The 15,968-nt window shown below is 43.9% G+C and overlaps 1 protein-coding gene across 1 annotated transcript in view; it reads left to right on the top strand.

Annotated features, from left to right (window-relative positions):
* TTLL11 (tubulin tyrosine ligase like 11) overlaps positions 1-15,968 on the top strand; it is a 255,043-nt gene that overhangs the window by 49,722 nt on the left and 189,353 nt on the right. Inside the window, 2 exon segments of the mRNA XM_047768318.1 lie at positions 3,828-3,924; positions 12,327-12,460. Coding sequence (XP_047624274.1) covers positions 3,828-3,924; positions 12,327-12,460 — 231 coding nt within the window.

The raw sequence follows: 15,968 nt of genomic DNA, 5'->3' as shown, positions 1-15,968 counted from the left end.
TATCTTGGTTGTTTCTGTCTTAGCAATTACAAATAAAGCTGCTATAAACACTTGTGTGGAGGGCTTTTGTGGACATAAATTTTAACTAATCTGGGTTAATACCCAGGAGCACAATTGCTGGATCATATGGTAAGGGTATGTTTAGTTTTATAAGACATTGCCAAACTATCTTCCAAAGTGGCTGTCCCATTTTGCATTTCCACCAGCAATGAATGAGAATTTCCATTGCTGCATCTTCTTTTTTTTTTTTTTTTGTCTTTTTGCCATTTCTTGGGCCGCTCCATCGGCATATGGAGGTTCCCAGGCTAGGGGTCGAATCGGAGCTGTAGCTTCCGGCCTACACCAGAGCCACAGCAACGCGGGATCCGAGCCGCGTCTGCAATCTACACCACAGCTCACAGCAACGCTGGATCTTTAACCCACTGAGCAAGGGCAGGGATCGAACCCGCCACCTCATGGTTCCTAGTTGGATTCGTTAACCACTGCGCCATGTCGGGAATTCCCATTGCTGCATCTTCTTGTCAGCTCTTGGTGTTGTTAGTGTTTTGGATTTTGGCCATTCAAATATAGGGTGCATAGTAGTACTCTTTGTTGTTTTATGAACTGTTTTGATTACTGTACCTTTGTTATAAGTTTTGACATCAGGGAGTGTGACAGATTCAAGATTGTTTTGGCTATTTTGGGGTCCTTTGAGATTTCATATGAATTTTAGGATGGATTTTTCTACTTCTGGAAAAAAGTTACTGGAATTTTGGTAGGGATTACATTGAATTTGTAGATCACTTTGAATAGTGATGACATCTTCGTAATATAAAGTCTCCCCATCCTTGAATATGGGATATCTTTCCATTTATGTGTGTCTTTCATTTCTTTCAGCGGCACTGTGTAATTTTCAGTATACACATCTTTGCCCTCTTGGTTAGTTCCTAAGTATTTTATTCTTTTTCATGTAATTGCACATTGAATTGTTTTCTTAATTTCCTTTTCGAATTGTTCATGGTCAGTATATAGAAAAACAAATGATTTTTGTGTACTGATTTTGTATCCAGCAACTTTGCCGAATTCACTTATTATTTCTAGCTCTGTGTGTGTGTGTGTGTGTAATCTTTAGGGTTTTCTGCATATACGATCATGTCATCTGCTAACAGATAATTTTACTTCTTCCTTTCCATTTTCGATGCCTCTTATCTCTGTTTTATTGCCTATTGCTCTGGCTAGAATGTCCTATACTATGTCGAACAGTCGTGGTGAAAGTGAGTATCCTTGTCTCATTCCTGATACGAGAGGAAACGCTTTCAGTCTTGCACCATTGAGCATGATGTTAACTATTGAGCAGTTTTTAAAAAATATCTTAAGGAGTTCCCATTGTGGCTGAGCAGTTAAGAAGCCAAATAGTATTTATGAGGATACAGGTTCGATCCCTGGCCTTGCTCAGTGGGTTAAAGATCTGGTGTTGCCGTGCGCTGCAGCATAAGTCACAGCTACGGCTAGGATCTGGAATTGCTGTGGCTATGGTGTAGGCTGGCAGCTGTAGTTCTGATTTGACCCCTAGCCTGGGAACTTCCATAGTGCTGCAGGTGTGGCCTTCAAAAAAGAAAAAAAAAAAAAGATCTTAAAAAAGACGTGGGATTATAAGGTCCTGGGACCTATGTAACACTGTATTCTTTGTGCTCAGCACCTCGTACAGTTCCTGGCACACAGTAATTATTTTGAATAAATTTATTTTTAAAAAGACTATTTATCAAAACTGAATGAACTAAGGGCTCTGGATGAAGGGTTGATTTAGGAATCATGGAAGTGGCAAGGATGGAAAGGTGTTTATGAGGGTGATAAGGAGTCAGTTTTCTGCTGACATGGAGCAGGTGTTGGTCTTACAGTGTGGGCAGCAAAGCCACTTGGATCTTAGTAAAGTTTGCATGGATACTGGCTTTTTGGAGAAGCCTCTCTGGTTATTTTTCCCTTCTCTATAATAGTATTTAGCAGCTGGAAGAAAATAACATATGTTGTATCTCTTTGTATTTATGACTACTGAATTAATAACTTCAGTCCATTGGATGCAAAGAAAATGAGTGAAGTGCTATAAACTATAGATGGAAGTTGTTAATGCTAATCGAGTGGGTAACATATGCTTCACTTTGGCAGAGTTTTGAAATAATGTGAATGATTTAAAGGGCTGGAGTCTGTTTGCCTTCGTTTTAATTTGGAGTCGTTTGAAAGCACTGCGTCACCATCACTTCATTAGTAATGCTGTGCTCTTCCTTTGGAACTTAGCCCTCCCAACTCGGAGCAGATAAAAATTTTGATTAACTATAGTCTTAGAATGGGAAAATTGGATGATTTTATTTAATGGGTTGGCATTTCTCTTCATTTGGACTTTTAACAAGCAGGTTCTAAAGATGAACTAACATGTCCTCACTCTTCTCCCTTAACAAGGATCATCTGAGTTACACATTTAAAAAATACGTTGTGTAAATGCAGAACTTTTTTGGCTTTTTAGGGCCACACCCATGGCATATGGAACTTCCCAGTCTAGAGGTCGAAGTGGAGATACAGCTGCCGGCCTACACCACAGCCACAGTAGGAGCTGAGCCACCTCTGCAACCTACAGCACAGCTCATGGAGATGCCTCCCCTGAATGAGGCCAGGGGTCCAGCCTACATCCTCATGGATCCTTGTTGGGTTTGCTAACCACTGAGCCATGAAGGGAACTCCCAGAACTTGTTGACAACTGCAAGAGGCAGAAAGATGTGGTAGAAAGAGCAGGACCTTTTGTCTCAGTGAGGGATCATCTGGTTGCAAATCTTCGAAACCCTACAGCCTGTGCAAAGGGAATGCAGTCTAAGGGCGTGAGACTGCCTTTCAGGATCCAAGGATAGAAGGGACAGCCAGGATCAGAAGTGTCTGGGCTTAGGACCTAGGAGCCCTGGGAACTGGGGTCACTCGGTCTATGTTGCCAAGGCCACATGGCCTCGTCTCTGCTTCTCTCCCTGCACCTGTTCCTTTCTCCTTTCTCAGTAGACTGGCTGCCTTTGCTTCTCTGTGCTCATGGCCAAGCACAGCTGCCTGGCTCTGGCTTTTGATCACTTCCAGTTCATGGGCTGACAGAGGCTGCCCAGCATTTCTGATTTCCAAATTTCTGGAAGAGAGAATCTGGTTATCTCATTGTGAGTCAGAGGACCACTCCCGGTTTGTTCATTTATTCATCTGAGAAGTCCGTCGAATGCCAGGGACTGTTTTAGGTGCTGGGGATACATCCCACCCTTGTGGACCTTGTGTGAGTGTGTGTGTGTGTGTGTGTGTGAGAGAGAGAGAGAGAGAGAGAGAGGGAGGGAGATTGTGAAAGCTTGTTTTGAGGGACTGGCTTGAACATGGCAGTTTTCAGAGAAAGGAAGCATGGGTTAGAATTTCGGTAGACCTGGATTCAGATCTTGACTCCTCCAACACCAGCTCTGTGCAGCCTTGAGCACGTTACAGTACTTCTCTCAGCCTCAATTTTCTCATCAGTGAAATGGGAGCAATCCTACTTAGGATAGTTGTGAGACCCCAGATGAAAGAGTGCCTATAAAACCACTCATATCGTGCCTGTCATGCAGAATCAGAACTCTGCCCTTTAGCGGCCGTGACCCTGGAAAAGTGACCTAGCCTGTCTGAGTCTGTTTCTTCACCTATAAAATGGGAAGGAACGTCAGCCGCTTCACATGCCTATTGTGAGGGTGAACTCACACCATGTGCTCCTGGGCGCTGGGCATCTGTACACTGTCGACACTCAGCGTGGTAACCGCTCCTCTTGTCCCCGCCATTAATCACATTTTCCCTCTTTCTTCTAGTTCCCATTTGGCCGACGCTTGCCTTGTGACATCTACTGGCATGGAGTTTCATTTCACGACAATGACATATTCTCCGGTCAAGTGAACAAGTTTCCAGGTATCCACTGTTGTGGTTGGCATTTAAAAATGTTTCTAGGGCTGAGTCTCAGGGTCCACTCCTCTGACAGAAACATGGCAGTGTTTTGAGATCAAAATTAAGACAGGGCTCTGAATCAGGAATGGCTGCCCACCCTCTGCCTCAGCGCCGTGACCTTGACAGGGAAAGGGATCAGGACTTCACCCACCAAGGGTTTAAAAGCTGGAGGCTCAAAAACTTAAAACGAGAGGCTCTTCTGGTCTAATGCCACCAGTGGAAGAACGTAATTTTCACCTTTTGGGTTTTAGATTATAATATGGGGGTGTGTAAACGAATCTGATTAGCATCCATGAGGACGCAGGTTTGATCCCTGGCCTTAAGAACAGTGGGTTAAGGATCCGGCGTTGCCATGAGTTGTGGTGTAGGTTGCAGACATGGCTTGGATCTGGTGTTGCTGTGGCTGTGGCATAGGTTGATGGCTACAGCTCTCATTCAGCCCCTAGCCTTTGAACCTCCATACGCCATGGGTGTGGCCCAAAAAAGACAAAAAAAATATGGGGGTGTCACGAGGGGACTGTATTCTCAAAATGAGAAAAAAAGAGACCACTGCAATCTATTTAATTTGCAGGAAACAGAAGTACTAAAATTCTGGGGCTTTAATCACAGCAATGGGGTTAGCATCTTCCATTTTCTTTCAGTATCCTATTTGGAGGTACCATTTTAATTTTTTTAACTATTGTATTTATTTATTATTTGCATATTTATTTGTAAGTGCCATTTTCATCCAAATACACCAGTCTCCACACTGGGAACAGTAGCTGCTGACAGCCTCTGCCTTTAATGTGAAGGGTGAGACTGTTATCTAGTGAGACTGCAATGGGGACTCGGTGCCAGCTAAATAGCACAGCCAACACTCTAAGATACCCCCTCTCTCCACTCCCAGCCTCCCCATATGTCTTTTTATTTTTTTAGTCTCTACCTCCCTCTTCCGCTATGATGGCTATTCATTATTATTAGTAGTATTATTTTGTCTTTTTAGGGCCCCACCCATGGCTTATGGAGATTTCCCAGGCTAGGGGTTGAATCCGAGCTGTAGCCGCCAGCCTACACCACAGCCACAGGAATGCAAGATTCGAGCCAGGTCTTCGACCTACACCACAGCTCACAGCAATGCAGGATTCATAACCCACTGAGCAAGGCCAGGGATGGAACCCGAGTCCTCATGGATACCAGTCAGCTGAGCCACAAGGGGAACTCCGGCTATTCATTGCTTTTAACGGCAGGTGAAGAGGGTGGTTCAGGTGAGTGGGAGGGCTGAGGGAGAAGGGACAGTTGGTTAATCTGGGCATGATTGCTGCCAAACAGTGCTCACCTATTTTCAGAAATTGTAACACAACATGCACAAACCAAATAGGATACCATCATAATTTTTTTAAAGAACTTCACCCTGAATCCCATCCCTCACTTAAGAAAACCACAAGGTGAATATTTCTGTATTTCCTCCCAAACTTTAGCCACGTTTCTATATCATTGTTACATAGCTGCACCCAGAGGATGGTTGCCTGACTCCGAGGCATTTTCTCTAGTGTTGCATTTATGCTTATTTTCAAAAGGAGAATCACCTTACTCTTTTTCTTTGCATTCCATGCCATATCTTTAAGAAAACACCTCTCAGAAAACCCAGTATCTGTACGTTATACACTGGCAAGTTATGCCATGTCCACTGGGGGTGGCAGGTGTGTGTGTGTGTGTGTGTGTGTGTTTCAACTAAGCAAACAGGCTGCCCATAGGCCACCTGGCTGAGATTCACTTAAGAGACAGAACAGGAAACACAGCTTGCCAGCCAGTCAGTGTCATGCATTTCGTTTCAGTGGCGTCATTGTAGACTAGCTCCTCAGGCGAAAGCTCAGGTGCAGGGAGATAAGATCCACATGGTGGATGTGGGTCAGCTTTGACTTTGAGACCCTGGAAGAGCCAACAGCTCATGTAGCTACCCCATAGCATAGCTTCCAGGGTCCCCGCCAGGATCAGGCTCAGTTATGGGATTCACTACCCTCAGGAGAGCCTGGAGCCGTGGCTTCCTATCAGGCATTTTTGCAAGATGCCGATAGGGGCTCATTTTAACCATATGTTTTGTTGTCTAGTCACACAGCTAACTATCTACCTTTATTGGTTTCCTGGGGAACAGAGCTAGAAAATTAACCCAAGGTCAGATTTGTTCTTAGAGGAGAAAGGGTTTTGTCAGAGAACAAGAAGGACTCTCGCAGCCTGGGTTCTTGTGTGGTTTATTGGAATAGCTATTATTTTCTCTGCCTTGCTACACATAAAAGATGACTTCTAATGCCACTGAAAGATCTTTTGGGAACATTAGGAGAACATAATTTGGAAGAGAACAACTCTTCGAATGAGGACAGAGGTCCCAAGACGTGAAGCATCAAGTGAGGCTTCCTTGACATTTTCCCATTTGCCCAGGCCTCATGCGGGGAGTGAGGGTAGGAAGGAAGGAGTGGCTTTAGCTCTGCATTTGGAATGCAAATAGAAATACAGAAAAAAAAAATGCCCTCCAAGGACAACTTTCATTAAAGGTGATACAGGAAGATTCTTTTTTTTTTTTTTTTTGTCTTTTTGCCATTTCTTGGGCCGCTCCTGCGGCATATGGAGGTTCCTAGGCTAGAGGTCTAATCGGAACTGTAGCTGCCAGCCTACGCCAGAGCCACAGCAATGCGGGATCCGAGCCGAGTCTGCAACCTACAACACAGCTCACAGCAACGCCGGATCCTTAACCCACTGAGCAAGGGCAGGGACCGAACCCGCAACCTCATGGTTCCTAGTCGGATTCGTTAACCACTGCGCCACGACGGGAACTCCAAGAAGATTCATTCTAAAGAAGCAGGTTTGCCCCATCTCCTAGTCCACATGCCAATGATGAGAACATACAGTTTACACTTTTACTAACAGCAAAACCCTAACCCTAACCCTAACCCTAAGCCTAACCCTAACTAATGACAAAGCAGGCTCTCGAACCGCTAGGCAGTAGACCAGAGCTGCCACACCTTCTGGCCCGTGAGAGATGACAACCCTTAGCCACAGGCTGATTACAGAATGGTCTGTCCTTGGGCCCCAGTTGGTGTTCAGGCTTATCTTCTGTCTCTTCTACATCCCATTATTTGAAAATGCATTTTGTATGCATCGTATATCACTTAGAGCAAGTCCTAGTGTACGTGCCAGGCAAGGATAAATGCTTCACTTGCTGAATAAACTGAAAACGTTTGGATACACATATGGAAGTAATTTATTTTGTTCGTGTCAGCACGTTAGGATTTTAGCCACTTTTCTATGGGCAATTTCCTTCAAGATATGTCATTATATCTTAACCGATGAATTAAGACTTTCACTAAAAATAATCTGATTTAGATATGTCTTTGCTTTAAGAAAGTCCAGAACTGTCAATCCTTAGCTTACAAGCAACTGGTTTTTGCCAAGTTTCCGGTCTGAGATAGATGGCTGCATGTGGCAGGTGGTGCCTGAGAGCCCACCATGAGGAGGGGGATTTGTCAGGACCAGAGGGGGCTCCAGGAGGGAGATCTGGGGGCAGCCATCTGTCAAGCAGCGACCTGGGCTAGGAATACAAAGACCAGGAGAAAAGCACATAAAAAGAGACGTCATCCACACCCAGTCCCCTCCCCAACACCTTGATAGGTGCACCTCTTCCATTTGCCTTGTCCCAAGTCATATCCTTTATAATAAACAGGTAATAAGTTAAAAAGAAAACAAGGACCAAATGGTTGAATAGACATTTCTCCCTGGAAGGTATTAAGCATATATACAGATTGAACATTAGGAGTTCCCTTCGTGGCTCAGCAGTAATGATCCCAATTAGTATTCATGGGGAGGTGGGTTTGATCCCTGGCCTCACTCAGTGGGTTGAAGGATCCGGCATTGCCATGAGCTGGGTGTAGGTCAGACTTACTTCGAGTCCCGCGTTGCTGTGGCTGTCGCCAGCAGCTGTAACTCCTATTCAACCCCTAGACTGAGAATTTTCATATGCCTTGTACAGCCATAAAAAAAAAAGGTTAAACATTATTAATCTTTAGGGAAATGCAAATTAAAACCACAATGAAGTACACCTCACACTAAGATGGGTAATCAAAGAGGCAACAGAAAGTGTTGACAAGGATATGAAGAAATTGGAATCCTCATACATTGTTGATATGAATTTGAAATGGTTCATCCATCCATTTCAGAAAACAATCTGTTTGTTTCTCAAACAGTTGAAGATAAAAGTTTTCATATGACCCAGTGATTCTATTCCTAGGTGCATACCTAAGAAAAGTGAAATATATTCACATAAAAACTTAAAAAAAGAGAGAGAGACGTCAAGCACAAAATAAGTGCCATGCCAGAGGAAGCTTGGGATGCTGTGAAAGCCTGGAGCAAGGGCATGTGACTTGATCCAGATTTGTTTGGGGGTCAGGAAGGGCAAGGGATACTGGAGAAGAGGATTGAATGTGAACGGAGCCTCCGGGGATGGATGGGCCTGAGGTCAAGGGAGCAGAGGTGGGGCAAAGATGTGCTTTGCATGTTGCTCATTCAATGAAGGGCAAGTGGCCCAGGATAGTTAGAAAGGGTCAAGGGTGATAGGGCAGTGGCAAGGTGACAGGCAGGGACCAAAGGTCATGAGGAGCCACTGAGAAATTTCTAAGCCAGAGAATGACATGGGCCAGTGCGCATTTTAGAAAGATCCGTTGGAGGGCAAGGGTTGGAGGGGTGGGAAGGCTGAGAGAGGAAAGGTAAGGGGCTACTGCAGAATTCAGGCAAAAGCTGAACCAATGCATGGTTATGGGACAGAGGGAGGAAGGTGGATCTGCAAGTACTTGTTGTTGGGAATAAGAGGCTTTTGCCGAGGATTAGTGTTATAAATGACACTTGGTTTGAATAGTGCTACCAAAGTAGCTCAGATTATGGTTTCACTTTGTTTTGTTTGTTTGTTTAAACTGGGTTAAGTAGATCCGTGTAGGCAAGCCTGAGACTCAAACTTTGTGACACTTGCCTGTCACTCCCATGGCCCGAGACCCTCCCAGGTCTTGGGACTCCCGAGTAGCAGACAGAAGAACCCAGGCCCAGAAGCAGTGGCAGGAGGCAAGCTCTTTGGTGAGAAGCCCCAGCCTGAGTTGGGGGCCTTTCCCAGTTGATAGGGAACTGCGACTATAGGAACACCTAGGGATAGACCTTGAGAAGCCCAGGTAGGCAGCCAGCCACCAAAGAACTTGTAGCGGTTGTGGGAGCCCAGCCGCTGGGCTCAAGTCACAGGCAGGAGAACCCCAATCCTTGCAGCAGAGGCTTAGGGGGAGCAGAGGAGGAACACTGGGGAGAGCAGGGCAAAGGCATTGCTGAGGCAGCCACTCAGTCACTGGGAGCCAAGGACAGATGACCGAAATTTGGCGATAAGCCCTGGAGCCTCAGAGAAATAGTTAAAATAGTTAAAACAGATAAAATAGTTAAAAATAGATAAAAATCCTTATCTAACTGGAGTAGAAAGAAAAAGTCTTTCTACTCTTAGCAGGGGGGAGCTGATGGTTAGACCTAGAGCTTCTACCTTAGGTCAGAATAGGTCCCAGGGCCTTGGCAGGGGTCACAGGTAGGGGTCAGGTGCTGCAGCGAGGCAGAGTCTGCAGCCAGTAGGGCCCGACAGTGACCTCCCTCATATTTACTTTGGGAACATGTGCCATGGCCCAGCTAGAAACACAGCTCGCCGTGTCAGCAACTTCCTGAGAGAGGACACAGCCCACAACTGTTTCTGAGCCACTGCCAGAGGCAGGGATGCTAGAAACTTCTGCATAGGGTCTAGTGAGGGGTCAGAGATGCTTTCTCCCTGCAGCCCTGGGTGAGAACACAGCTTGGACAGGGTGGAGGAACAAAGGTCCGGTGGTGAGGGAGGGAGGTCTACACAGCCGCCTTCCAGAAACAGGCATTCAGGCAAAGTTAGGGGTGAGCAGCCTATGCAGCCTACAGCCCACGGATCAGAAGCATCTGGGAAAAGTAGCCAGTGGCTTGTAGCGAGGCTTCTTAAGTTGTCTGGTTTTTGTCAAGAACTACCTGGAGACAGACACAAATGTAAACTCAGAAACAGACCTGTTAGCTGGTGTGAGGACTGACGATCCATTATAAACGGAGCCAAGCAGATTTAAAATGAGTATTTACTCAATTTGCTGGACACTGATTTTCACAGAACTTCTCTGGAAAAGAAGTTCTAATCACATTCTGTATTCACAGCACTCCTATTTGTGTTGTGCGAGTCCTGACCTGCTGAAGAATTTCTAAACACAAACCTTCCCCCTGTCAACATTGCCATTAAAAACCGTGGCAGGGAGTTCCCATCGTGGCGCAGTGGTTAACGAATCCGACTAGGAACCATGAGGTTGCGGGTTCGATCCCTGCCCTTGCTAAGTGGGTTAATGATCCGGCGTTGCCGTGAGCTGTGGTGTAGGTCGCAGACACAGCTCGGATCCCGCGTTGCTGTGGCTCTGGCGTAGGCTGGCAGCTACAGCTCCGATTAGACCCCTAGCCTGGGAACCTCCCATATGCCGCTGGAGCAGCCCAAGAAATGGCAAAAAGACAAAACAAACAAACAAACAAACAAAAAAGCCGTGGCAAATACCCCAAGACTCTAGGGCCAGGAGGCACCATCTATCTGCAGGAAGGTGCTGTGTTACAGTCAGTTATGAAGGCTTTTGGTTTAATACTATAACCAAAATGTTCAGTACAACTAAAAGGTTTCCACAGAAATCAACATTTTGTTTTGTGTACTTCGTGTTCAGCTCCAGAATTCTAAGTTCATGGGAGAATACAAGGAAATAGCTCCAATTTTCCAGACTCATACTGATTTCTTGGGAAATTCAGAAAAGTGTCCTCAGTGAGTTTTATTATCAGAGAGGCTGTGTCAGAGCATAGTTTATTAGTGCCTCTTAAGCTCCTTTATTTCTTACTTAATCCTTTTCTATCTCCTTCTAAATGAGAACTGAGAACCTGGGAACTGACATCTTAAAGTTGCGATCTTTAGATTTTTATTGCTCTTTTTAATATGCCAAGGGAAGCATATTTTTTTGTCTTTATAGGGCCGCATCTGTGGCATATGGAGGTTCCCAGGCTAGGGGTCTAATCAGAGCTGTAGCCACCAGCCTGCGCCAGAGCCATAGCAACACGGGATCCTAGCCGAGTCTGTGACCTACACCATAGCTCACAGCAACGTCGGATCCTTAACCTGCTGAGCGAGGCCCGCAACCCCGAGGTTCCTAGTCGAACTCGTTAACCACTGAGCCACTACGGGAACTCCCAAAAAGTAGATTCTTAAAACTCTCATTCCCACACCTGAACATGGGAGTTTAGAGAAACCTCATGATTTCTGATTCTGCCCATTGGAATGTGGTGACTGGGACATGCCACGGTGACATGAAACTTTGTACTTGCTACTGAAATTGACTTTGCTAAGCAAATTCCCAGGGTCATTAATAGAACTTTCAGGCCAAAGGCCATTTTTAGTTTCCATTTTTTGGAGCAGTGATATTTGCCTTAAGAAATAAACACCCTAACATTTCAAATAAGTTGTACCTATTTGCTTAGATACTCAGTTTCTTTTCTTGTCAGTGTTTCAAAAGATGTTCCAAGGGGGAAAAAAAATGCACCCTTCTTTTAAAATGTTTTATAAGTGAAACATTTCCATCCTCTGTGGGCAAATTAACAAGATCTGATCAATGTCAGTTTTCGTACTGGTAACTGAGGAACTCCTACAGATTCCATTTTTTCCCTTTTAAACTAGAAAATTATGCTTCTATCACAGTATAGTAGCTACCGCTTCACTTCTTGTCCTTATTTCAAGGAGACAGATTTTTGGCTGCAAGGTGTATATTTTTCTGTTTTATACCTTTAATACTCATGAAAGATTAAAACAAAGCAACTTAATTAAGTTTCTTATAATGTAACCAGAGTCCACCAAACAATATTCTCTAGGGTATAAGATGGAAGGGATCCAGAAGTGTGTGTGGTGGCCCCCACATTTAAGAGGATATTAAGTTTTAAGTGCAAGATATAAATTCTTCCCTTTATTCGTTATCTAGGGGGCTGACAAAGAAAGGAATAATAAACTAGGTGGAAACTCATTCTTTCAAATTGATGCTTCATTTTTATAAGGAGAAAAAAAAAAAGATCCCCCTCTTACCTCAAGTGTTTCATTAATTTGCTGGGTCTTTCTAAACCATGAATCACCGCTGTGGGGAAACAACTCATACCTTTTTTTTTTTTTTTTTTTAAATCCTGTCTGAAGAAGTGACTATGTCAAGTGGGTGGTTTTAAAATTCCCTAATAATGGCTGTTTTATAGCTAGGGGCCCACTGTTGTTAAAACCTCACAGCTTCTCTTCTCCTCAGGCATGACGGAGATGGTGCGTAAAATTACTCTGAGCAGAGCAGTGAGAATCATGCAGAATCTCTTTCCTGAGGAGTACAACTTCTACCCCCGCTCATGGATTCTGCCTGACGAGTTCCAGCTCTTTGTGGCTCAGGTAGATGGCACTCTGTCCCTACAACCTCCCCCCACCTTTTTTTTTTTTTTTTTAAAGATTTTTATTTTTTCCATTATAGTTGATTTACAGTGTTCTGCCAATTTCTGTTGTACAGCAAAGTGAGCCAGTCATACATACATACATATATGTATGTGTGTGTATATATATATATATATACACACACACACACATTCTTTTTCTCATATTGTCCTCTATCATGTTCCATCACAAGTGAGTGGATATAGTTCCCTGTGCTATACTGCAGGATCTCATTGCTTATCCACTCCAAATGCAATAGTTTGCATCCATTAAACCCAAACTCCTAGTCCATCCCACTTCCTCCCCATCCGCCTCGGCAACCACAAGTCTGTTCTCCAAGTCCATGAGTTTTTTTCTGTAGACAGAATCATTTGTGCCATATAAGGGATACCATATGGTATTTGTCTTTCTCTTTCTGACTTACTTCACTTTGTATGAGAGTTTCTAGTTCTATCCATGTTGCCTCAAATGGCATTATTTTGTTCTTTTTTATGGCTGAGTAGTGTTCCTTTGTGTGCATATGTACCCATGATCCTTGAATTCTATTATGACGGTAATGGTGGCCTGGGTCCTGTGTACTGGGATCCGGGGCTGGGGGTTCCCAGGAAGCTGAGACTGATTGGAGGGGGATGTCTGAACTGTACACAGCAGATGTTGCCTTGATCAAGACAGCTCACAGAGCCAAACGAAGAGGATGCCAGATAGGTAAACTGAAGAAGCAAGTCCTGATGCCAGGAGACAGGCCTGAGGCTGAGGCAAGAAGCTAGGAGTCAGGCTGTTTGGAGAGCCAGGGAGATAGAGCTGGAGCAGGTGGTCGAGCCCACAACCTGACTGGGGCTGTTTGGGTGAATCCCAGAGTAATGATCTCCCTGGCAATCCATGATATGAAATGTGGGAGATGAGGCTCCATTTCAAGACCAGTAAGTAAGTCTGACCAACTGAGGGGAAACCTTTTAAGGGTCTTGCTTTAAATTTGTTCCACAATCAATTTTCAAACTCCCTGTTCCGTATCGAAACTCCGAACAAAGTGGAATGGCAGTCATATAGGTCTGTATTTCTTAAAATTCTTCGAATTCTTAACTTAAAAATGGGTGCATTTGATGGAGTTCCTGCTGTGGCGCAATGGGATCGGCAGCATCTCTGGAGCGCTGGACACAGTTTCGATCCCTGGCTTGGCACAATGGGTTAAGGATCTGGCATGGCCCCAGCTGCAACTGCGGCTCGGATCTGATTCCTGGCCCAGGAACTCCATATGCTGTGGGACAGCCAGAAAAGGGGAGAGAGAGAGAAAAAAAGGGATGCATTTGGTTGTATGCAAATTATGCTTCAATATGGTTAATTAAAGAAATAAACTATCAACTGGTCCCTGTACTCACCCCTCAACTTCCCACTTCTGTGGCTCTGCTCATGCTATTGTCACTATGTGGAATACATCTCCATCCCATTTCTACACCTCTCTATTTAAGTATTCTGCAAGGCTGAGTTTAAGTGAGATACCAATTGTGTCTTCAAAATCTGGTAAGTGAGAAGACATTTGCCATCATCCCCCAAAGTTCCTCTGTGCTTCTTTGCAGTCAGGTTCCCCAACCCCCAGCCCCGGCAACCCCTGATCTGTGTTCTCATTATAGATTAGCGTTGCCTCTTCAAGAAATTCATATAAATGGAATCCTACAACATGTACTCTTGAATTTTTTTTTCCTTGAGAATTAGGTTTTTGAGATTCATACATGTTTGTTGCATCAGAAGTTTGTATTTTTTGTAATTTATTTGTCCTGTTTTTTAGGGCTGCATGTGCGGCATTTGGAAGTTCCCAGGCTAGGGGTCCAATCAGCTGTAGCTGCCAGCCTACACCACAGCCACAGCAACGCAGGATCCCAGCTGAGTCTGCCAATTACACCACAGCTCACGGCAAGGTTGGATCCTTAACTGCCTGAGCAAGGCCAGGATCCTCATGGATACTAGTCCGGTTCGTTACCGCTGAGCCACAACGGAACTCCAGTAGTTTGTATTTTTATTGCCGAGCACTGTTCCATTGGGAATATACACCAATTTGTGTATCTATTCACCAATGGATGGGCATCTGGGTTGTTTCCATTTTGGGGATATTATAAATAAAGCTGCCATGGCTAATCATACACAAGTCATTTTGTGGATATGTTTTCATTTCCCCTGGGTTAACCCGAGGAGTGGAATTTCTTGATTGTATGGTGTGTGTATGTTTAACTTAGGAGAAATTGCCAAACTGTTTTCCAGGGTGGCTGGACCACTTTGCATTCCCTCCAGCAGTGTGTGAGTGTTCCTTTTGTTCCGTGTGTCATTGCCAGTACTTGGTATTGTTAGTCTTTTGAATTTTAGACACTCAGGTAGACGTGCAGTTGTATTTCTTTATGGTTTTAATTTAATCTCCTGGGTGACTGGATGTTGAGCATCTTTCCATTGCGCTTTTGGGCCATTTGAATCTTTTTTTTTTTTTTTTTTTTGTTAAGTGTATATTAAAAAATTTTGTCTATTTTTATTAGCATTTTATTTTTAAGTTGTAAGTTCTTTATATATATATTCTGGATATCACTCTTTATATGTGTATGTGTATTCTGAATACTTTCTCACACTTGGCTTTTCAGTCTTAACCTTGAATTTTCACTTTACAGCTTTGTCTTTGGAAGAGCAAGCATTTTTACTTTTGATAAAATTGAACATATCAGTTATTTCTTTATCATTTGTGCTTTTTGTATGATGTCTAAGACTTCCTTGCCTAAGGTTGTAATGATTTTATACTTTGTTTTTTTTCTAGAAGCTTTATACTTTTAGCTTTACATGTATGTCTGTGATTCGTTTCACATTAGTTTTTGTGTACAATATGAGATTAGAATTGACTGTTTACTTTTTCCCATATGGATTTTCAGTTTCTTCATCCTTTGTTGAAACGATTGTCATTTTCCCCGCATCTTGTTGAATTATCTTGGCATCTTTGTTGCAAATGAATTGACCACATATGTTTTGGGTCTGTTTCTGGATTCTCTGTTTTGTTCTATTCATCCGTATATTTACTCTGGCACTAGAACTCCCCACTACCCTGATTACTATAGCTTTAGAGTCAGTCTTGAAATCAAGTAGTGCAAATCTTCACACTTTGTCTTCAGAATTGGTTTGGTTATTATAACTACTTTACATGCCAGTTTTGTAATCATCTCGTCCATTTCTACAAGGAAGCCTGCTGGGACTTTGGTATTGCATTGACTCTACAGATCAGTTTGGAGACAGTGGACATTTTAGCAACATTGAATCATTTAATCCCTGATAATTTATTTTCATTTATTTATATCCTCCTTGGAGTTCCTGTCACGGCGCAGTGGAAACGAATCCAACTGGGAACCACGAGGCTGCAGGTTTGATCCCTGGCCTTGCTCAGTGGGTTAAGGATCTGTCATTGCCGTGAGCTGTGGCGTGGATCGCAGGCGTAGCTCGAATC

This window comes from Phacochoerus africanus, chromosome 2, assembly GCF_016906955.1.
Source record: "Phacochoerus africanus isolate WHEZ1 chromosome 2, ROS_Pafr_v1, whole genome shotgun sequence".
Taxonomy (NCBI): Eukaryota; Metazoa; Chordata; class Mammalia; order Artiodactyla; family Suidae; genus Phacochoerus; species Phacochoerus africanus.
This window is presented reverse-complemented; position numbering and strand designations above follow the sequence as displayed.